Source organism: Moschus berezovskii, chromosome 25, assembly GCF_049115385.1.
Source record: "Moschus berezovskii isolate FMDL1 chromosome 25, NW_MosBer_1.0, whole genome shotgun sequence".
In the NCBI taxonomy this organism is placed as follows: Eukaryota; Metazoa; Chordata; class Mammalia; order Artiodactyla; family Moschidae; genus Moschus; species Moschus berezovskii.
In genome coordinates this window covers 5,893,884-5,914,583 of record NC_142484.1, presented here as the reverse complement: position 1 = coordinate 5,914,583, position 20,700 = coordinate 5,893,884, and the positions used below count along the sequence as shown (strand labels likewise).

Below are 20,700 nucleotides of genomic sequence, written 5' to 3'. Positions count from 1 at the left end.
TCATCAGAGTAAATTTCCCTTGCCAGGCAGTCCAGTGACCCCCATGACGCACTCCCCCCCCCCCCGCAAGGCTGAGAGAAGTTGGATCCCGCTTTGTGGAATCATGATGATTCTGACCCAGGGAGGGGGTTTTTGGTGCACGGTCCTCAGTCCTGAGTGGGAGTCTTGGGGCCTAGACTGGGTCTGGAGTAGGAGTGGGGATTGGGACTGGGGTAAGTCTGGAGTCTGATGGCAGTCATCAGGTCCCGGGTCCATGACGACCCATTAAGCGCTCTAGGTCCAGTTTGAGTACTGGTTGGATGTCTTGGTCCTGGGTCTGTGTCCCAAATTTTCGGGTCCAGAACCATGGTCTGGTCCGAGTCCAGGCCCAGGCTCTGCCCCCAAGTCCAGGGTTTGAAGTCATGACAGTGGCCTGAGTCTGGGGGTAGAATCAAGGTTGGGCTCAGCAACCAAGCTGGGATCAAGGTCATGGTCTGTGGTTGGGATCAGTGTTTGAGGTCCTGGCCCCAAGTCTGGATCTGGGGTCCTGTAGGGGGCCAGGGGTCAGCGTCAGGGTCTGGGTGTGAAGGGGGTCGGGTCCAGAATGGTGACCTGAGGTCATGGTCAGTCTGAGATGATGCCAGGTCTAGTTCTGGAGGTCCTGTTTCGAGTCTGGGGTCAGGAATGTGATTGGATCTGGTGTCAGGTTTCCGACTGTGTGCAAGGTCAGGGGTCAGGGGTTATAGTTAAAGTCTGAGATCCATGTCCCTGGGAACACATTCTGCAATGCCAGTCTGGGGTCCCCGCCCTGGTCTATCGTGGCCCCTGGGGTCCACATTCTGCAATGCCAAGTCTGGGGTCCCGGCCGTGGTCTATCGTGGTGTCTGGGACCCGAATTGTGCCCCGAGTCGTGGTCAACGTCTGGCTCTAGGGTCTTCTGCGGGCGAGGGGCCCTGTCGTGTCGCGGGTCAGGGGGCAGGTCATGGCCGGTGGGGGCCGTGGGCGAGAGGAGGCCGGCGTGGCCGCGGGGGTCAGGCTCGGTCCAGCCCCGCGGCCTCCAGGGGGCGCCGCCGCCCGCCCGGCCGGCCCCTCGCGGGCTCGCTGGCGCTGTGCGCGGCAGGCGGGGCCGGAGGCGGCGGCGGCGGCGGCTCCGGGGCGCGGGCGGCGGGCGGCGGGCGGCGGCGGCGGCGGCCCGACTGCAGTCCCGGCGGGAGCCGAGCGAGCCGGGGCCGGGCCCGAGCCGGCGCCATGGGGCGGCGCCGCCTGTGAGCCGCGCCGAGCGGAGCCGCGGGCGCCGAGCGGGGCCGGGCGGGCGGCGGCGCCCGAGGCCGACGGAGCGGCCGGGCCGGGCCGAGCGCGCCGAGCGGAGCGGAGCGGAGCCGAGCGGCGGGACAGGCCGCCGCCGCCGCCAAGATGGCGGACCTGGAGGCGGTGCTGGCCGACGTGAGCTACCTGATGGCCATGGAGAAGAGCAAGGCCACGCCGGCGGCGCGCGCCAGCAAGAAGATCCTGCTGCCCGAGCCCAGGTGAGGCGGGCGCCGCAGCCCCGCGCCCCGGCCCCGCGCTCCCCGCTGCGCCGCTCGGCGCCGGCGTCCGGCAGCGCTGGCCGGCCCCCGGCGCCCCCGGCCCTGTGCACCTGAGCACCCGCGGCGGCCCAGCGCGGGGGCTTTCCGGCTGCGCGGGCTCCCCGACCCGCCCGATGCCCCCGGGCCGGCTCTGCCTGCCTCCCTTTGGCTTCACACACTCCGCCTGGCCCCCTTCTCCGTCAGCCCTCTCGCTCCTGCCTTCTCCCCCGGGGGCGCCGTGCACCCCCTCATCCTCCTCCGGAGAGCCCAGGGTTCCCCCTTTCCACCGCGGAGTCCCCCGCCTCTGCCCGCCGACCTCCCCGGGCCCGACTGTGTCGTCCATCCTGTCGCTGCCCCGACTCCCAGCACCACCCCCTTTGGGGTTCCACCGGCTCCCACCCTGGCCCCCTCCTGTGGGCCCTTCGTGAGGTTCGGTGCAGACCAGTCTTCCGGGGATCTTCCCGCGGGTCACTGGTTTGGGGTGGGAATTGAGAGTACTCGGGGATGGGGAAGCGGTGGGGAGCAGGGTCCGGTGTGTACCCCATGGCTCTGTCCCCCTCCCCTGGAATTCCTCTTCTGGTGAGAGTCCTGCCTGTGGTACCCCAGGGGTGCTGCTTGCCAGGGGATGTCCCAGCACGCCTGCAGCAGCTGGATCACAGCTGCCACTTCTCCATGAGGTAACTGACCTGATACCCAAGTTTCACCTGCTCAGGGTTTAGGCTCAGGAGTGGACAGCGTAGGGACGGTAGCTGAGGCTGTCCAGCATGTTATGGCTTCGATAGTATTTTCCCATCCCTTGAGCCTCGCAACAACCCAGGGGGCCGGTCGGTCAGGTGTGGTTTTGTCTCCGTGGAACAGATAGGGAAGCTGAAGGCCCAGACATGAGTGGCCTGCCCAGTGTCACAGGTAAGCCAGGGTGGTGCTGGGCCACCAGAATCAGGGCTTCCGGCTTGTGGTTCTATGTTGGGTCCACCACTCTAGCCTGAGCCCAGGCCTAGCCATTCCGCCTAAAGAGCCATATGCCCTGCCAGCCAGGACCCTGGGCCCATCCTAGCTGTCCTGGTCTTATCATGTGACTTTGGACAAGTCCCTTCCCATTTCTGGGCCTCAGTTTTCTCATCTGTGAAATGTGGATGGTGTGAAATAATGACTGTGACTCTGTGGCATCCTGAGTGAAGCGGGGCCCAAACGGGCTTGGGGTGGGGTGGGTGCCATGCTGATGTCTCCAGTGCCTTTCTCCTGCCCGTTCACTGGGTTTCGGATTGACTGAACACCAGGCCTGGGAGAGGAAAACTGGTCTGCGTTTTGCAAAGGCCGTTAGGGCCCTTTTTTTCTAAGACATTTGCAATCAGATTTCTCAAAACAGGAACCAGACTGACTGCCAGCCGGGGCCTGTCCGGGGAGCAGCGACAGTTAGAACCAAAATGAGTTCAGAAATGACAAAGCCACGAGGGAGGAAATGGGGAGTTGGCCTCTGGGGCGCTTAGCGCCTCTCCTTGGTGGCCACGGCCTCGAGACCCTCCAGCAGGTTGGACTTCAGCAAAGCGTGAGGCGGGGCTTTTTCTGGAACTCTCTACGTTTGGGTAATCTCGCCCCAGAATGCATTGCTGGCGGCGGGGCCCGCCTCGGGTTGGCTCTGCAGGTGTTAGAACCCTGAGAAACAAGATGTTCCTCTTTTTCTGTCCCCGTTACACCCTTGATATCGATGGCGTTGAAAGGAGTAGTGGTGGAAATCATGATAATTTATTTATTTCTGACATCTATCATCTCAGCTGATCCAAAAATCCACCCCACGAGGTTGGCAAGGCCATGTCTTACATGTAGTAGTTGCTCAAGAAATAGCAGGACCGCGTGGTGTCTGAAAGCAGGGGGGCTGTAAGACTGAGGGGAGCAGCAGGAGGCTGAGAGCCAGGGGTCAGGGGTCCTCAGGTAGGGTCGCCACCTGGCGGCGCGACCTTGGGCAGATGGCCGGCACCTGTGAGATGCGCTGAGGCCCTCGCCCTGAGCTGAAGCTAGGCAGGGGCCTCGGAACCCACACCTTCCACCTTGGAGGGTGCGCTGCCCTTTGCCTTATGCTCTGCACACCGCCCGGGGCTGATGCCTCTTGCCCTGGAGATTGTTATGACTGTATCTTACAGTTGCCAGTTTGCAAAGTGCTTTGTACCCCGTTTTATCCTTTTCACAACCATAGGAAACGGGCATGGCAGGTGGTATTTTCCCACTTAATAAGTCGAAGCACCTGAGGCTCGGAGAGGGGAAGAGACTTGGTCGCAGAGGTGAGGTGGTGTTTGAGTTTGGGGTCTCCGGGCTCCCAGGTGCTCTTTCCCCGCTGTGCTTCCTGTCTTCCACACACCTTTCTGGACCTCTGTGCTCACCCTGGTCCTTCTCTTGAGGAATGCATGCCAGCTGGCCCCCCATGCCCAGGGAGCCACAGTTCTGGGGGGAGGGTGGCCTGGAAGCCACCGGGCAGAACCCGCGCCATCAGCTGTCTTGGTTCACAGGGCTCACCCCCTCCCCGCCAGGGGTCACATCTTCCCCCTCAGCCACGATGTCGGGGTCAGGGAGGAAGGCCACAGTTTGCCTAGGACAAGGTGCCATTTGGAGCCGTTCCCACCGTGGGGTGGTCCATCTTGGCAGCCTCCCTGCGGCTGGTGCCTGGATTGTGGCTTGGCTGGGAGCTGGGCTGGCTCACAGCTCTGACTTCTCGGGGCTGGGGAACAGGAGCTGTTGGGCACAGGGCCACTTTGAGTTGGCACAGGGGCCTCCCCTTCTGTCACCCTATAGAATCCAAAGGAGACAGACTCATTTCTCGCTCTTCTGGCAGAGGGAGGCAGCTGTGTGGCAGGAGTCTGGAGACCCGGCTTCCAATCCCGCCGCAGTGCCAGCTCACCTGGGCCCTAGGGACACCCCTTATCCTGGCCGAGCCTGCCTCAGTTTCCACAGTCCAATGAGGGGGCTGCCCTTGACCGATGGACCCCCCGACACACACACCCCCGTGCTTCTTTCGGTTCTCGGGGTCTGTGGTCAGTGCTGCTCTCCAGAGAAGCTGCTGTCTGTCTTTCCTAGCGGCGGCCACGGTCCCGTGATGATCGTCATTTGCTTAATATGACCACGGAGGCCTCGTGTAATTAATCTCTGGGCTCCTGGCGGAGGAGACCGGCCTGGGCGGTCCCGGGAGATGCCCAGCTCTCCCTGGTGACTGCGGCAGCCCCAGTGGCAGATGTCAGAGTCGGGTGCCTCTTGCAGCCTCTCCTTCTCTCGGCTCTTTCTTTCCTGGTCCCTCCCCCCGCCATGAATTTCCTCCTTCCTGCCCTTTTCTGGCTTCCCTGTCTCCCAGACCCGCCGCTCTTCCTCCGCTGCTTCTTCGTTCCTGTTAACTCTTTGCTCCCAGGACTTCCTGCCCTTGGTCTGCGGAGGGCAGAAACGCAGGCAATGGTTTTCTTGCTTCCTCCTCCCTCCGCTTCTCCATCACCAGCAGAAACCCTGCTGCTTGCAGCCTTTATCCCTTACCCGGAATGTTCCGCTCCAGTAGCAGCATTTTCCCACCCTATCCCTCTGCCTCCCGCCGTCCCCCGCCTCCGAAAACAAGATTATCTTTTAGGGCACTCATCCCCTCAGGGTCTTCGAAGCTCCCCCCCACCCCCGCTCTCCCCAGGAGTGGGTCTCCAGGACCTCTTTCCCCATCTGTTCTCCTTTCCAGATCATAGGGTTTCACATTTTTGCCATTAAGTTTCTCGCCCGCCTGCCATCTCTCAGTAAATGGATTCGAAGGGAGCGTGAGCTTGACAGGTTGGAATCTGTGCCGGGGAATCTGGGCTCTGTCAAGCCAGGAATAACGTGCCCTATTAATGCACGATCAGTCCTTAGTAGTAAACTCCCGGTGACGTCAGGTGTAGGCACAGTCTGGGGCGGCGTTTCCTGCCCGCCGCGGGCACCTGGGGAGGCTGTGCAGAGGGGCCGGGCTGTGTGCACACAGCTGAAGCCTCCAGGATGTTATGTTCCTGCCTCGGAACAGACAGCAGAAGCCACGAAGACCTGAGAGCCTTTGAAGAACACAGCCTCCATCACACCTGCCCTTACTTATTCTTATTTTTTTTTTGGCCGCACCGGGTCTTAGTTGGCACACGAGGAATCTTTGTGGCTGCATGTGGAATCTAGTCCCCTGACCAGGGATTGAACCTGGGCCCCCCTGCGTTGAGAGCGCAGAATCTCAACTGCTGGGCCACTGGGGAAGTCCCACACCTGCCCTTCTTTCTTCCCCGTGGCCCCAAGGGACCAATGTCCTCTGCTGATCACAGAAGACAGAATTATACTCAAGTTATCCCTCATCTGTTTCAAACAGGAGATACTAAAAAATGAGGCATTTGGCTGCAGGCTTTTCTCAGACAGTAACCTGCCCTCTGCCTCGCTGCTAACAGGCAGGGTAGTGTCTCGACTGGCTGAAGAGCAGGGTTTCCGAAGTGGGTTTTCTGATGCTCATGTGTCTGCTGCTCTGTTCTCTGAGCAGGGAGGCCATTCTTGGTTTGGAGTTCCGGATAGCTCTCTTCCTGGGAGTGCAGGGCAGGGAGCCCTGGAAGTTGTTCCGGGTTTGTTCTCACGGGAGGAGAGCAGTGAGCGGCGGGGTGCGGCAAGGCCACTGGAGTGTCTTTTCCCGCAAGCCGTCACTTTGTGGCCGCCGTGCCTCAGTGGACTGACTCATGGGTGCAGTGCCCCATGCTGTCATTTCTCTTCCCCGGTCCCGGACTTGCTCCAGAGCTGGCGGATTCGGTTGCCCTTACCCATTTGGTATGCGGTCCTTCCTCGAGCTCTGAGGATGCTGTCAGCCCTGAGGAGAGTCATTGAGAAATATTCACAAGAAGCCCCTGAGGACTTCCTCATACCACTTGGCACCGTGGTGCCAGGTTTCCTGGAAATGCCCCAGAGGAGTGCCCCAGCCGTGGCGACAGCCTCTGGTCTGCTGGCTTGCCCGCCGTTTCTCCCAGAGCATGGCGCTTCCTGGCGGGGCTGCCCCCGAGTGCAGAGCCCCTGGGCCAGCTCACACCGTGGCTCTAGCATGCTGTCACCCAGGAGCACAGGAACCATGGCCCCTGGCCCTGCCACGTGCCAGCTGGGGCTGCCCCAGCCTGATTGATGCCCACAGCCAGGATACAAGTCCAGGGTCCCCTGGGACCCTGCGCCCAGCTCTCCCAAAGAGGCTGGGGGAGGCCCCCGCCTGGTGGGGGGCCCTTTCTTAGGTGGGGGCTGGACATTTTCTTGCCACTGGCTTGGTAGGGACTCAGGGTATGCTGCTTCTCAGCTTCTTCTGGCTTCGATTTCCTCACCATCAAGATGAGCATGTTTGCTTTTGACCCTGAGGTCCCTCCCCATCCACACTGGCTACGGTCTGTGACCCTGAGTGGGCGTCATATGGGAGGCCACTGTGCCAGAGAGTGAGGGACTTAGCTTTCCCCTTGAACCACGTGGCACCAGAAGGTGCCGGAAGCTCTCCCCCTCAGCCCTCACCCTGCCGCCCCATCACCGCAGCCCACGCTGGGGTGGGGGGCCGGAAGTGCTGTCTCCCTGGCCGCCAGGCAGCTTCTACCCGGGGGCCCTTGCTCCTGGCAGGGCAGGTATTGGGCCCTGCCCATGGGGCTCCCTGGGCTGGTGTGTGAGCAGAGTGGAGTTCCAGCCCTTCAGGCTCGGGGAGAGGCTCACAGGCCCAGCCCTGGGGAAGGGTCCAGTCGCAGCCCCACTCCCTGAGGACGTGGCAGGTGTGATCAGATTCTAGAAGGGGGCTCCCTCCAGGAGGAGGAGGCCCCAACACGACAGGCTGCGCTCTCCTGTCACCGTGTCCTCTCTGCCTTTCTCAGCTCAGCTCAGTGTGGGCGATTCAGCGTTTGTTGACATCCTCATTTTACAATGGGGAAGCTGGACATTTAAAGTCTGTAACTTGGCCTGGCCTCTGGGAGGGAGGAGGGAAGAGCCATTTGGAGCCCAAGCCTGGACCCCAGGCAACTGCGGGAACCAGGGCGGCCAAGCCCCTTCCTCCGAGAGGCTGGGAGGCGGACGGTCCTTCAGGGGCAGGGACGGAGGAATGATGCAGGCGCGGGGCTCCCCCGACAGCCCGACGTCCATCTGAGGGCCCGCACGCTCCTGGATATCAGAGTCGTTGACCTGGGTGGGGTCAGGAATGCTGTTGTGGGCCCATCGCCACTCAGACTCTGCCAGTATCAGGGCGCGGGGATAGGAGACAGAGGTGACCCAGCCCAGGAGGCCACCACCGCCTCCCGTGCCAGCCTGTACTTGCCACCCTGGCAGGAGCGTCCCCCACGACACACTTTGCTCCCTGGGCCCCAGCCCCGTGGGAACAGACAGGAAACCCTAACGTTGTCGCCTGGAGGCCTCCCCTTCAAGGACTGCCGAGGTTGACCTCGCGTTTGGTTCGGGTTGGGGTGGGGGGGTTGTTTATTTTATTTAGAAAACATTTTTTTCTTTTTAAGGAAGAAAGTGAAGTGCTGCGGGCTGGGAAGAATGCTGTGGCCATTCACCCCTTGCAGTCTTCCGAGGGAGGCGGGGTCTAGCTTGCTGCGCCTGGGGCCCAGCCGGCATCGGGCAGAGCCCCTGGGAGGGAGGAGGAGGCCTGTGCCCGGCATGGTGCCCAGAGAAGGGCTGCTGTCTCCACTGGCTCTCAGGCAGGGCCGTGGAGAGCCGTTTCCCTGGCCTTGGTGTGTCCAGCCTACGGGGCCCCGCAGAGGGAAGTGGAGGCCCTGCTCCCAGCTGGGCATTCCCATCATGTGCCACCTTTGCTGAGCCTGGGCCAGTCCTGCTGGTTCCTGGGGGGTGGGGTGGGGGGCGGGGAGGAGCTTCCCGGTGATTGTTGCAGAGGCCACACCCAGCTGCCCCATGGGGTCATCTGATAGGCTGGTGTCGCTCTGCCTGTCCCCCACACCTACCTTTTTCTGGACATGCCCCTGACCACCCCTCTGACCGACCCCCTCCGTGGAGGATCGACATTCTGTGATACTTTGTCCCTCTTTCTTGGAGGTTACCATCCCCTTCCGTCGAGAGGTCCTGAAACCCGGGAACGGGATGTGGACACAGAGACCCAGGAGCCAAACCGCAGAGCGGTGGAGGGCCCAGCCCTCCTGTCTGCCTCCCAGGAGAAATCTGGGGATTTCTGGGGACCTCGTGGGGTCCCCGGGGCCACACACCCCTACCTCCCGGCTGCCTGGTCTTGTGGACCTGCTGAGCTTCCATTACCTTGGATTGGGCCCCCCTGCTGTACCCCGCCCAGCACACTGCCCAGCCTGTGTCCCCGTCCAAACAGGAGGCCCTGGGCTGCCCTCCGCCAGGCTGGGGGCCCAAAGGGATGGGCGCGCACTGCGGCCCACAACCTCCCTGGGCTCCGGGCTCTAGTCTGCAGGCCCGGGTTCGGGGCTGGATCTTGCTCAGTGTCACAGATTTTTAAACTCCTGATGTGTGTTAAGTGCTTGGGGGGCCTTGGGGGTTGAGTCTCGCCTCCTGAGTCCCTGCAAGTCCCACAGGGCCAGGGAGCCGTGCCCTTGGCAGAATCTGGTGGTGACTGTGAATGGGTATGTGGCCCCCAGGAGGGAGGGTGTGCCAGCCTGGCTCAGGGCCACTGCCCAGGCTTGGAGTCCTCACGGCCGTGGAGGGCGTCCTCGCTTTCTGGATGGAACCGGCTCTGTAGTGGTAGCTCAGGGCCACTGGGCCCCTGGCCCTCAGCTGGGGCTCTTGTCGGCCGGAGTCACAGGATGGGCACACAGGAGGGCCGTCTGGGTCATCGGCACCCTGCTGTCCTGTTGGAGACAGTTCTCAGGGAAGGTCACGGTTTCCGAGCTCCTGGGAGCAGGCTCCAGGCCTGCGCTCACAGTGGTTCTGTGTGCCCCCACGTTGGCTTGTGTGGCTCAAGTATAGGCAAGGGCCTGGCCAGGTCAGGGCTGGACCTCCACCCCGAACCCTTCAGAAGGAAAGGGCAGGAGTCACCCCCACTGCGAACCTAGGTTAGGGCTAGGGGCTGGGCAAGGTCTCCTGGTTGCCCTGGCCTTCCGACCTCAGGCCCCCTCTCTGATGGGGCCTTGAAAACCCCAGCTGGCTTTGTCAGTTCTGGCCATCTGTCCGCCGTCAGCCCAGCCTGCTCCTGCCCCACCTGGTTTCAACCCTCCTTCTTGGCCCTGCATCATCAGATACCTGGGCTTCCCCCCATGGTGCCTCCAACAGAGCCCATCCACCCACCCGCCGCCCAGCCAAGCTTCCCAAGTGTGGTCTGTCGAGCCTCCTCCCTGCCCAGTGGCTCATCCTGGGCCAGGCCTCCTGTGCCTGCCCCCACGTCCACCGCCTGCCCTGGGCTTCGCCACCTGTCGACATCCTGTTTGCATTTGAGGAACCTGGTGAGGTTCCGCCTCCTCCACGCGACCTCTCCAATGGCCCAGAACATTCTTTCCTGCCTGAGTCTCCTCCAACCGATGGCCCCACGCAGTTTGTCTCATGCCGTCTAATGTCACAGAATCGCAGACGCAGGACCGGTGCCCTGGGCGGGCCTCCCCGGGGGGCAGGGCTGCATGGCGCCGTCCAGCAGGTGGTGGGCAGCAGGGCCCTGTGCTGGGCTCCACGAGATGGGCAGGGATGCGGAGAGGTGGGCACACAGCGTCCTTTTCACCCGTGGCCTGCTGGCGGCCTCCCATATCCTGAGGGCCTGTGAGCATCTCCAGAGCCAGGTGGGACCACAGCTGGTGGCTGGGTGGGACTGCAGGTAGCCCAGGAAAGGAGAGGAGGGGAGACCAAGCTACCACTGAGGCATGAAGCCTGGCCAGGTGTGACTTTCCCAGAGCGCTCAGTGTTGGGGGTGAGGTAACCAGGGGCGGGGAGTGTGATAACCTGGGCTTCCGCGGTCACAGGGGTAGCCACCCCCTCCCCCCGCCTCCGCTGCCCTGGAGGCAGCTCAGGGCCAGGGGTCTTACTTTAGATATTAGGGACAAGGGAGCTGAGGCTTGACTTTTTTTTCTTCCCAGTATTGAAATATATAATCCACATGACAGAAAATCCATCGTGTTGAAGTGCTGAAGTCAGTATATTTCAGTACAGTTACTATGTTGTGCAGCCCTCATCACCGCCTAATTCCAGAACATTTCCATCACCTTATAAAGAAACCCTGGCCCATTAGAAGTTATTCCTCTTTTCTTCTCCAGCTCTTGACACTCACTCATCTGCTTTCTGTCTGTAGATTTTCCCCTTCTGGACTTGTGGCATAAATGGAATCATATAATGTGTGGGCTTGGAGGAACACTCTCAGGTCGGTCTGTACCGTGGGGCACACGTATACCAGCCTTTCACTCTGTTTCATGGCCAAGCGGTATCCCATTGTGAGGATGGGCTGTATTTTTGTGATCCATCATCTGCTGATGGGTGAGACCTGGCTTTTGAGGTTTGGCCAACTCCCTGAAGCCAGCACAAGGAAGGGCTGGGACCAGACTTCTGAGCAGCCGCCTGCTGGTCACCCTAGCTTTGGAAGATGGAGCTTTGGTGGGCAGACAGGTTCCCTCGGGTCCCACTGGTGTGACCCACGGTCAGGTCCAACGGGGTCGCTGCCTTCCTGGAAGGGAGCTTGACTCCCACCGGCAGTGCCCTCCACTCCGGATTCCGGGGGAGGAAGCAGCCACCCTCCAAGGGAGCAGGGCCAGCAGGCCTGGTGGGAGCCACGGGGGCTCCGGGTCACCACCACTGGCCCTGTCTTCCAGCATCCGCAGCGTCATGCAGAAGTACCTGGAGGACCGGGGAGAGGTGACCTTCGAGAAGATCTTCTCCCAGAAGCTGGGTGAGTATGGTGGGGGCTCTGCCAACCCCAGGGCATCTGCCCCACCTCCCGGTCCGGCTGCCAGGCCGGGGGGTGGGGGCAGGAGGCCCCTGGGGCCACCTTTGTGCTTCATACCAGCTGACCAGGCTGTGTGCTCCCCTCTCTGCCAAGAGATCTCCCGTCCACCGTGGAGGAAGCAGAGGGCAGCAAGCGAGCCCCGCTGCTGGCGGCAGGGCCGGGACCCAGCGTCTCCCAGCCCCTGGCTGTCGCCCCGGGAGGCCCCTTAAGCGGGGTGGGGGCCCAGCAGTCTTCCAGGGCCGCCAGGGAAGTTCCTCCTTGGGGTTTTTGTTTTCGAGAGTTGCAGCTTCCCCTTGGCGCAGGCACAGCTGCTGGGGCCGTTGGTGGAACTGACAGGAAGGGGCGGGGCCCTTCCTGTGGCGCCTGCGGCTGCGGCCGCCCCCGCCCCCACGGCCCTCTGAGCAACCTGCGCTGGCAGGCCGCTCGCCGCCACCTCCAGGGCCCCGGCCTTAGAGGCGGGCAGCCGGGGAAGGGGGCGGTGGCGTGCGGGGAAGCAGGCCTGGGCGCGCACAGTTCTGACTCGGCCTTTCCGGGAGAAGGGACCTCGGCTCTGAAATGGACTGGCCTGCCCCGGAGATCGGGCCTAGGGAGTCTGTGTGTCAAGGAAGCCTGCAGTGTGGGCCCCTTGCCTGGGCTGTGTGACATTGGGCACATCGCTGCCCTTCGCTGAGCCTCACCTGAGAGCTAGCATTCTGGAGCCCCAGGTGCAGTGGTGGCAGTGAAAAGCCTCTCACCCACTGGGAAGCCGAGGGCTTGCATTCCTCAAGGTCCATCGTTGAAAGGCCTGTCTGCCCTTATCAGAAGCCGTGGGAGAGGGGATAGGGCCCCCAGAGGTTGCGAAGTCACCCAGCTTGAGCCTGGGTACCCACGTCGGGCTACAGGAAGTCAGGACCACCCTTCCTTCTGCTGGCCCTGCAGGGCTGCTCTGGGGCCCGGCCCCTGGCCCGCGTCCTCCAGGGTCTCCTGCCCACCCTTCCTGCAGCCTGTCTCACCCCCTCCCGTCCCCAGAGGCTGTGCTCTCTGGAGCCCTCTGCTTGTACCCTCTGGCCTTCCTTCCTTCCCAAGACCTGCCGCTGGGCAGAAGAGCCCTGAGTTCTACTCAGGCTGCCACGTACCCCCTGCCTGACAGGTCTCCCTGAGCCTCAGTTTTCCCCCCTGGACCTGCCGCCGCTGTCCACCTGTTTCGAGTGGCAGCTGTGAGAGTCGGCCTGATGATGGAGGGGGGCATAAGGTCCAAGGACAGGGGACCCCCAGCCCCCACGCAGCAGCCCTGGCCTGGCCCAGGCAGATCTCACTGCACCTATGCAGTCCAGCTGCCCGCTGGGTGTGCCCCCCTTCTGGGGGAGATGCAGGCTCCAGATTGCAGTGAGAGGGCAGGGGGCCCAGGTGCCAGAGTCAGCCCCATAGGCAAGTCTGCCTTACCAGGGCATCTGCCACTTTCCAGCCACCATCAGAAGCAGCAGATTCTGAGAGGGGTGGGAACTTGGGCACCCCAACCCTGAATCTGAGACTCTTCAGTTGGTGGTGACCTCCGAGGCAACCTTGCCCAGCCTCCGTCTGGGGCAGGGACCACCTCTGCCACCTCCTTGGCCAGTTCTGCCCAGGAAGCCCCAAGCCCACACCCCCCACCATGATGGACGGGCTCTGTGGGGCTGTGACTCAGCCTGATGCAAAACAATTGCTTTCAGGGTACCTACTCTTCCGAGACTTCTGCCTGAAGCACCTGGAGGAGGCCAAGCCCTTGGTGGAGTTCTATGAGGAGGTGAGGCCGGGCTGGCCTGGCTTTGCTGCGCGTGGGGAAAGAGAGGGGCTTGGGCTGCTTTCATTGAACCTGTAAGACAGTCCCGCGCCCCACTGGGCCAGGGCTCACCTGTGAGGATCTTGTCCTCCAGATCAAGAAATACGAAAAGCTGGAGACAGAGGAGGAGCGCCTGGCCTGCAGCCGAGAGATCTTCGACACGTACATCATGAAGGAGCTGCTGGCCTGCTCACATGTGAGTGCCCGTGAGTGCCGGCTTGGGGGTGGGGATGGGAGGGCTGGCCCCGCGGAGAAGTCACTGGCCTCTCCTTCCTTCCCAGCCCTTCTCGAAGAGCGCCATCGAGCACGTCCAGGGCCATCTGGTGAAAAAGCAGGTGCCTCCGGATCTCTTCCAGGTGTGTGCTGGCCTTGTCCCTGCTCCCACCCAGCCCAGCGGGGGTCCCCTGCAGGCAGCACGGGTCCTGGAATCTGGTCGGCTCCTGCTGTGGCTCAGTCACCCACCTCCCGCTCCCTCCCTTAGCCATATATCGAAGAAATTTGCCAGAACCTCCGAGGAGACGTGTTCCAGAAATTCATCGAGAGGTGAGAGTGGGGTACATGCAGGAGCAGAAGGTGGGAAGAGGCCGCTTTGAGAAGGGGTGCGGATGCCCAGGAGGAGAGCAGCCGGCCTGCTTCAGTGCCCAGCCTGTGGGCACCTGGGCCTGTCTACACCCCAGTGCGGGGACTCCTGAGAAGTCGCCACCTCCCCCACTCTCCCGCCCCGCCCTTCTCAGCACTAGGCACCTCAAAGCCCGTCCCTGTCTAAAGGGAGCAAGGGACCACCCATGTGTCTTTCCCTCCATGGACTGTCTAGCCCCTTGCTGGGCCCACTGGGGATGAGAAGTATCAGGCTGGTGGTAAGAATGGGCACAGGAGGACACACTGCCCACCCCTTTGCCCACTGTGGCCTTCACAGCCAGAGCCAGCTTGATGTGTCTCAGCTGCCCAGCCGTGGCGTAGGGGCTTCACCGGGAGTGAGTGGTGTGTCACTGGATATATGCAAGGAGGGAAACGAGATGAGCCTTGTTGTGGATGTGGTAGCAGGAAGTCGGAGTCAGATGGGAAGATGTCACCTCTAAGTTTATCTGATCCAAGCAGAAACCCAAAGACCGATAACAGTGCTGGCATTACTGGGAAGGGGGTGGGGGCAGCCCGGGCTGGCATTCTTCCTGGCAGGCCAGGAAGAGGATTCTGAGGCTTGGGAGCCCAGGCAATAGCAGTGGGTGAGGCCAGCTTGCCCCAGCATCAGTTTCACTGACTTTCTAAGGCTCAGCTGAGCTTGGGGTCTTTCTTCTCTTGCAGTGATAAATTCACACGATTTTGCCAGTGGAAGAATGTGGAGCTCAACATCCACGTGAGTGGGCTGGGTGGGCGTGCAGAACCCTCTCCCTGCTGCTCCTCCCCAGGGCTCGGGGCAGCCAGGGGAGTCTACCTTCATCCCCCAGGGGCCGCTGCGGGGTTGGTGCTGGGATCCCAGTGCGGATGGCTTCAGGCAGGGCGGCACTTGGAAAGGGTGGCCCTGGGTCAGAGGCCTTAGGGGAACCCCCTGCTGCTCCCAGGGTGGGGCCTGGGCAGCCTGCAGTGACCCCCCGGCTGCCACCCTTGCAGCTGACCATGAACGACTTCAGCGTGCACCGCATCATCGGGCGAGGCGGCTTCGGTGAGGTCTATGGCTGCCGGAAAGCCGACACGGGCAAGATGTGAGCACCGGGTCCACTGTCTCGGGTGGGACACCTGAGGGCGAGGAGGGCCCCCCGGGGGTGCCCTGAGAAACGCCCACACCCCACCGCGCCCCTGGGGCCCTGCACTGAAGGTGCCAGCGGACCGACCGAGGGACCGACCCCTGTCCCCTAGGTACGCCATGAAGTGTCTGGACAAGAAGCGCATCAAGATGAAGCAAGGGGAGACCCTGGCCCTGAATGAGCGCATCATGCTGTCGCTCGTCAGCACCGGGGTGAGCGGCAGCCCGCCCCGCCTCAGCCCCGGCTCCGAACAAAATGCAGCCTGCGCTGACCTCCTCTTCCACCCCTCCTAGGACTGCCCGTTCATCGTCTGCATGTCATACGCCTTCCACACACCGGACAAGCTCAGCTTCATCCTGGATCTCATGAACGGTCAGTGCCTGGCCTGGCCCCAGGTGGACCTCGGGGCTGGGGGCTGGGGTGGGAGCTGAGCGCCCCCCCTGCGGGCTGCCTCCCTCAGGCGGGGACCTGCACTACCACCTGTCCCAGCACGGGGTCTTCTCCGAGGCCGACATGCGCTTCTACGCCGCGGAGATCATCCTGGGCCTGGAGCACATGCACAACCGCTTCGTGGTCTACCGGGACCTGAAGGTGAGGTGCCGCCCAGCCCTCCTCCCCCCGTGGCCCCGCCCTCCTCCCCGTCGCCCCGCCCTCCTGGCCTGGCTCCTCCCCCTTCGTGCCCCGCCCTCTTCCTGGCCTGGCTCCTCCCCTCCGCAACCCCACCCCCGACCCAGGGGACACCCTGGACACCCTTACCTCTAGACAGCCGCCCGGCTGGCGTGTTGCCCAGCCAGGTCCTGTCCTGAGCTGCTCACTGAGCCTCCTCCACAGCCGGCCAACATCCTGCTGGACGAGCATGGCCACGTGCGCATCTCAGACCTGGGCCTGGCCTGTGACTTCTCCAAGAAGAAGCCTCACGCCAGTGTGTGAGTGCCTCAGTCCTATGCCCGCTTCCCGCACCCTCCGACCCAACCGCTCATTGCCTCCTTACTCCACCAGGGGCACCCACGGGTACATGGCTCCCGAGGTTCTACAGAAGGGTGTGGCCTACGACAGCAGCGCCGACTGGTTCTCCCTGGGCTGCATGCTCTTCAAGCTGCTGCGAGGGTGAGCAGGCCATCCCAGGGCGGGTGCACAGGACAGAAACAGGCTCTCCCCCATGCCAGGAAGGAGGCTGGGGTGGGGGTGGGGGGCCCTGCCACCTGGCTGTCAGGGGTGGCACCATCCCTGGTTTTGGCAAGGATCATTCATGGGCTTCCCAGGTGGCACTAGTGGTAGAGAACCCGCTTGTCAGTGCAGGAGATGTAAGAGATCCGGGTTTGATTCCCGGGTCAGGAAGATCCCCTGGAGGTGGGCATGGCAAGTTCAGTTCAGTCGCTCAGTCGTGTCCGACTCTGCAACCCACTCCAGTATTCTTGCCTGGAGAATCCCCAAGGGCAGAGGAGCCTGGTGGGCTACAGTCTATAGGGTCGCACACAGTCAGACATGACTGAAGTGACTTAGCAGCAGGCACTCATGCAGCCTGCCTCAGTTTGCACATTCCTGTTCTCTGACCTTGGAGTTTGGTCTTTCTTGCCCAGGCATAGCCCTTTCCGGCAGCACAAGACCAAAGACAAGCATGAGATTGACAGAATGACATTGACAATGGTGCGTGGAGGGTCCCAACCCGGGGAGGCTGGGTGGAGCTCATGAGGGTCCTTAGTGCGGCTGGGGTGTCTTGTGGGCATCAGGGACTCAGCCGCCAGCAGCCCACCCTCTGGCCTCCAGCCCCGTAGGTTCTCCCTTCCTCACATTGTCAAAGCAAACATGCCTGCTAGTGGCGTCTGGAAGCTCTCTGTCTGCTGGGGGCCTGGACCCGCCTGCCCCTGCCTCATGCAGCCTCAGGAGGCCCGAGCTGTGATGGGGGCCGGGGTGGGCCTCTGCCAACGTCCCCTCCTCCTCCCTGCAGGCTGTGGAGCTGCCTGACTCCTTCTCCCCTGAGCTCCGCTCCTTGCTGGAGGGGCTGCTGCAGAGGGATGTCAACCGGAGGCTAGGCTGCCTGGGCCGAGGGTGAGTGCTTGGGACCCTGGCCATTACCCCCAGCCTTCCCGCCCTGCTGGGTAATGTCTACCTTGCGGTGTCTAGGCCTCTGCAGGGGTTGCTGGGGCAGCCTGCCTGAACCTCTGCCCGTGTCCCTCTGAGGACAAGGGCTGTGTTTTGTCACTGGAGCCCCCCCACTCTGTGGTCCCAACCTCCTTGGCAGTTCATAAGTTGGGGCTAGAGCAGCCCTGCCCATTGTTCCCAGGTGGAGGGTGCCTGCCGTACAGCTGCTAGGGGTGGGCACAGACCGGACAAAGATGATGTTGCTAATGATGATGACAGCAGCTTTTTATGTTTATTAAACATTTACTAAGCACTGGGTGTGATGTTGTAAGATTCCCAGTATCAAACTCACCATAGTCCTATGCCGTGAAAACTGCTGTTCTCCCCATTTTAAAGATGAGGAAACAGGCTGAGGTTTAAGGAACTTGCCCAAGGTTACAGAGCCAGAGCATGGCTAAACCAGCAGTTAAACCTAGGCCACCTGTCCCACAGCCCAGACCTTGCCCCCCCAACCTGGGTGGTGCCAAGCCCCAGTGACCTTCTCTTCCTACAGGGCCCAGGAGGTGAAGGAGAGCCCCTTCTTCCGTTCCCTGGACTGGCAGATGGTCTTCTTGCAAAAGGTAACAGCCCAGAGCTGTGGCCGGGCAGGGTGCTTGGGAGCCTCTGCTCGGTGCTGATGCCTAGCCCCTATTCCACTGCAGTACCCTCCCCCACTGATCCCCCCACGAGGGGAGGTGAATGCAGCCGATGCCTTCGACATTGGCTCCTTCGATGAGGAGGACACAAAAGGAATCAAGGTACGGGGCCTGGCCTGGCCTCCCAACCCTGAGCACGGCTGGCAGTGTCCTCCATCCTCTGGCCCTATGAGATCCCCATGCCAGCCCAGTCTGCCTAGTGGGCCTCGGGCTCTTCCTCCTCATATGTCCCTGGGGGTGACCGTTGGACCAGATCCCCATGTCCCGGGCCCTGCAGCCGGACCGGCCTGTGGCTGACAGCCGTCCCTTCTCCACCCTCTTGGTGAAGCTACTGGACAGTGACCAGGAGCTCTACCGCAACTTCCCCCTGACCATCTCGGAGCGGTGGCAGCAGGAGGTAGCAGAGACTGTCTTTGACACCATCAATGCCGAAACGGACCGCCTGGAGGCCCGCAAGAAAACCAAAAACAAGCAGTTGGGCCACGAGGAAGGTGAGGATCAGCAGCTGCCGTGGGCACCCACTGCTCTCTTTAGAGATGGGAAGCAGGCTCAGGTGTCAGCCGAGGTCCCTGCCAGAGAGCAGCTGATCCAGGACTCAGACCTGGCTCGGGCGGCCGGCTGAGTGCCCCTCTCTCGCTCTCTCGCGTCAGACTACGCCCTGGGCAAGGACTGCATCATGCATGGCTACATGTCCAAGATGGGCAACCCCTTTCTGACCCAGTGGCAGCGGCGGTACTTCTACCTGTTCCCCAACCGGCTCGAGTGGCGGGGCGAGGGCGAGGCCCCGGTAAGGAGCAGCCCTGGACGGGGAACCCCTGGGGTGTGTGGGCTGGGCGGGGGGGGGGGGGGGGGGGGGGGGGGCAGTCCCAGGCCCTCACCGCCCGCTCCCCGCCTTGCAGCAGAGCCTGCTGACCATGGAGGAGATCCAGTCGGTGGAGGAGACGCAGATCAAGGAGCGGAAGTGCCTCCTCCTCAAGATTCGAGGTGGCAAGCAGTTCGTCCTGCAGTGCGACGTGAGTGGGGACCCAGGGTGGGGCTGGGGCGGGGCCAGAGTGTGGCTGGGGCGGGGCCAGAGGGGCCACGGCCCCGCCTAACAACCGGTGTGCGTGCAGAGTGACCCAGAGCTGGTGCAGTGGAAGAAGGAGCTGCGCGACGCCTACCGCGAGGCCCAGCAGCTGGTGCAGCGGGTGCCTAAGATGAAGAACAAGCCGCGCTCACCCGTCGTGGAGCTGAGCAAGGTGCCACTGATCCAGCGCGGCAGCGCCAACGGCCTCTGACCTGCCGCCAGTTCGCCCGGCCGCCCTCCTGCCCGCCCGCCTTTTATAAACCTCTAATTTATTTTGTTGAATTTTTATTATTTGTTTTCCCGCCAAGCGGAAAAGGTTTTATTTTGTAATTATTGTGATTTCCGGTGGCCCCAGCCTGGCCCAACCCCCAGGGAGGGGCCTGCTTGCTTTGGCTCCCGCTGCCGCCCACCCAGCCGCAGTCCAGCCACCTCACCCTGCCCCCAGGGGCCTTGGCTCCAGGTGTCCCCCCAGCGCCCTCCCGCCCTTCCCTGGGGACGGTGTCGCCTGGAGCTGGGCCTGCCACCCCCCTCCCCAGCTCTGCCCACAACACAGCTGGGTGGCCCGGCGGCCCCACCCAGGGGAGGCTGCAGCACAAGGAGGCTACTTGAAGCTCCCACCGCGGCCCCTCCTGCATCGACTGGGACACAGGCCTGCACTGACCTGCCCTCCAGCCAGTCGGTAGAGGGAGCCTGTGGACTCGCTGACCCCAGGGCCTCCCACGTGGCTTAGGCTCCTGCACCCTTTCTGGGAAGAGCCCCCGTGTCACTGGCTGCCTCCACTCCCACCTTCCCTGAACACAGTTGGTCCTGGCCAGGAGGGTGGCATTGGCAGTGGCTGCTGCTGCCCCCACCCCAGCCCCCTCTTCTTCCCACCCAAGCGCCCAGGCTCAGGGACCACAGAAAGGCACCTTCGGGGCTGTGCCACGCTGGCCTCGCCTGGCCCCAAGCCCCCTTCCCCTGGGCTGGGCAGGGCCTCTTCTGCTGGGAACTGTCGGGGGCTGGCCTGGGCTGGCCGGAAGGCACAGTGCGAGGGGTGGGCGGGGCAGCCCTCCCCACTCCAGGTCGCTCAGCGCACCCCTCGCTGTCAAGCCCCACGTCCTGTCAGTGCCACCGCCCCCAGGGCGCCACCTCGCCCGCAGCATGCCCCCTCGTGCCAGTCGCTGCCGTGTGGTGTCACGCCCTCCCCCAGGGCTGGGTTGGCAGGCCCTCCCTTCCCATCTACACTCCCCGGGGCGTTCCTTTGCCGATTTTTGAATGTGATTTTAAAGAGTGAAAAATGATATTATGCGTTTTTATAAAAAATAGTGCCTGACTCCTTGGCTGTGTCAGACTTTTTGTGCCTGAGGGTCATTTTCGGCCTCCCCCCAGGGTGGAGCCTGAGGAGGGAGGATCTTGGTGGTGTCAGATCTCCACCTCCAGGGCAGACACTCACAGCCTGGGGAGGGGTGGGGGTGGCTCATACCCTGCCTGTCCTATCCTGGGGGAGCAAAAGGGGGTCTTTTGCCCACTGCCGGGGAAGCAGGAGGAGGTGCCTGCAGGTTGGTGCTTAGTGTCATGTTTGGACTGGCCGGGCATCTAGCCCACCAGGGCCCACGCTGAGGACACTGCTGTGGACAGATGAGCACCTCTGCCCTGGGGGCCACACATGCAGCCTCCGGCCTCAGTAGAGGTCCCTGAAGCCTGAGCGATCCCCCAGCAGCAGGCTTCATGTACCCAAAGGTTATGTTCAACTTTCTTCTCTGCATGTCTCTGCCATCTAAGCCCCCACGGGTGATGTTGCTGCTGCCTTTTCCATGCAGGGCTCTGCTGGCAAGGACTCAGGGCCCCAAAGAGTCCTGAAGGAAATGGCTTTTGAGCTGGGCCTCCAGCAATGGGGTGAATGAGGTGAGAGGACATTTCTGATGC

The 20,700-nt window shown here is 62.5% G+C and overlaps 1 protein-coding gene across 4 annotated transcripts; it reads left to right on the top strand.

The window, feature by feature from the left end:
- Nucleotides 1–1,132: 1,132 nt before the first annotated feature.
- On the top strand, nucleotides 1,133–20,107 carry GRK2 (G protein-coupled receptor kinase 2). 4 transcript variants are annotated; one of them, XM_055415414.2, is made up of 22 exons: nucleotides 1,136–1,505; nucleotides 10,765–10,833; nucleotides 11,279–11,355; nucleotides 13,101–13,174; nucleotides 13,305–13,406; nucleotides 13,492–13,566; nucleotides 13,692–13,753; nucleotides 14,513–14,564; nucleotides 14,819–14,910; nucleotides 15,065–15,164; nucleotides 15,246–15,324; nucleotides 15,413–15,543; nucleotides 15,784–15,878; nucleotides 15,952–16,059; nucleotides 16,533–16,599; nucleotides 16,901–17,001; nucleotides 17,588–17,654; nucleotides 17,736–17,831; nucleotides 18,058–18,220; nucleotides 18,380–18,516; nucleotides 18,629–18,742; nucleotides 18,842–20,107. In XM_055415414.2, the coding sequence occupies exons 2-22, from the start codon at nucleotides 10,793–10,795 to the stop codon at nucleotides 19,004–19,006; spliced, it is 1,998 nt and encodes a 665-aa protein (XP_055271389.1). In that variant the 5' UTR covers nucleotides 1,136–1,505; nucleotides 10,765–10,792; the 3' UTR covers nucleotides 19,007–20,107. The 4 variants fall into 4 exon arrangements, with proteins under 4 accessions (XP_055271388.1, XP_055271387.1, XP_055271389.1 ...); XM_055415413.2 differs by lacking the exon at nucleotides 10,765–10,833 and having other exon boundaries at nucleotides 1,133–1,505; nucleotides 18,632–18,742; XM_055415412.2 differs by lacking the exon at nucleotides 10,765–10,833 and having other exon boundaries at nucleotides 1,135–1,505.
- The last annotated feature ends 593 nt before the right edge of the window (nucleotides 20,108–20,700 follow it).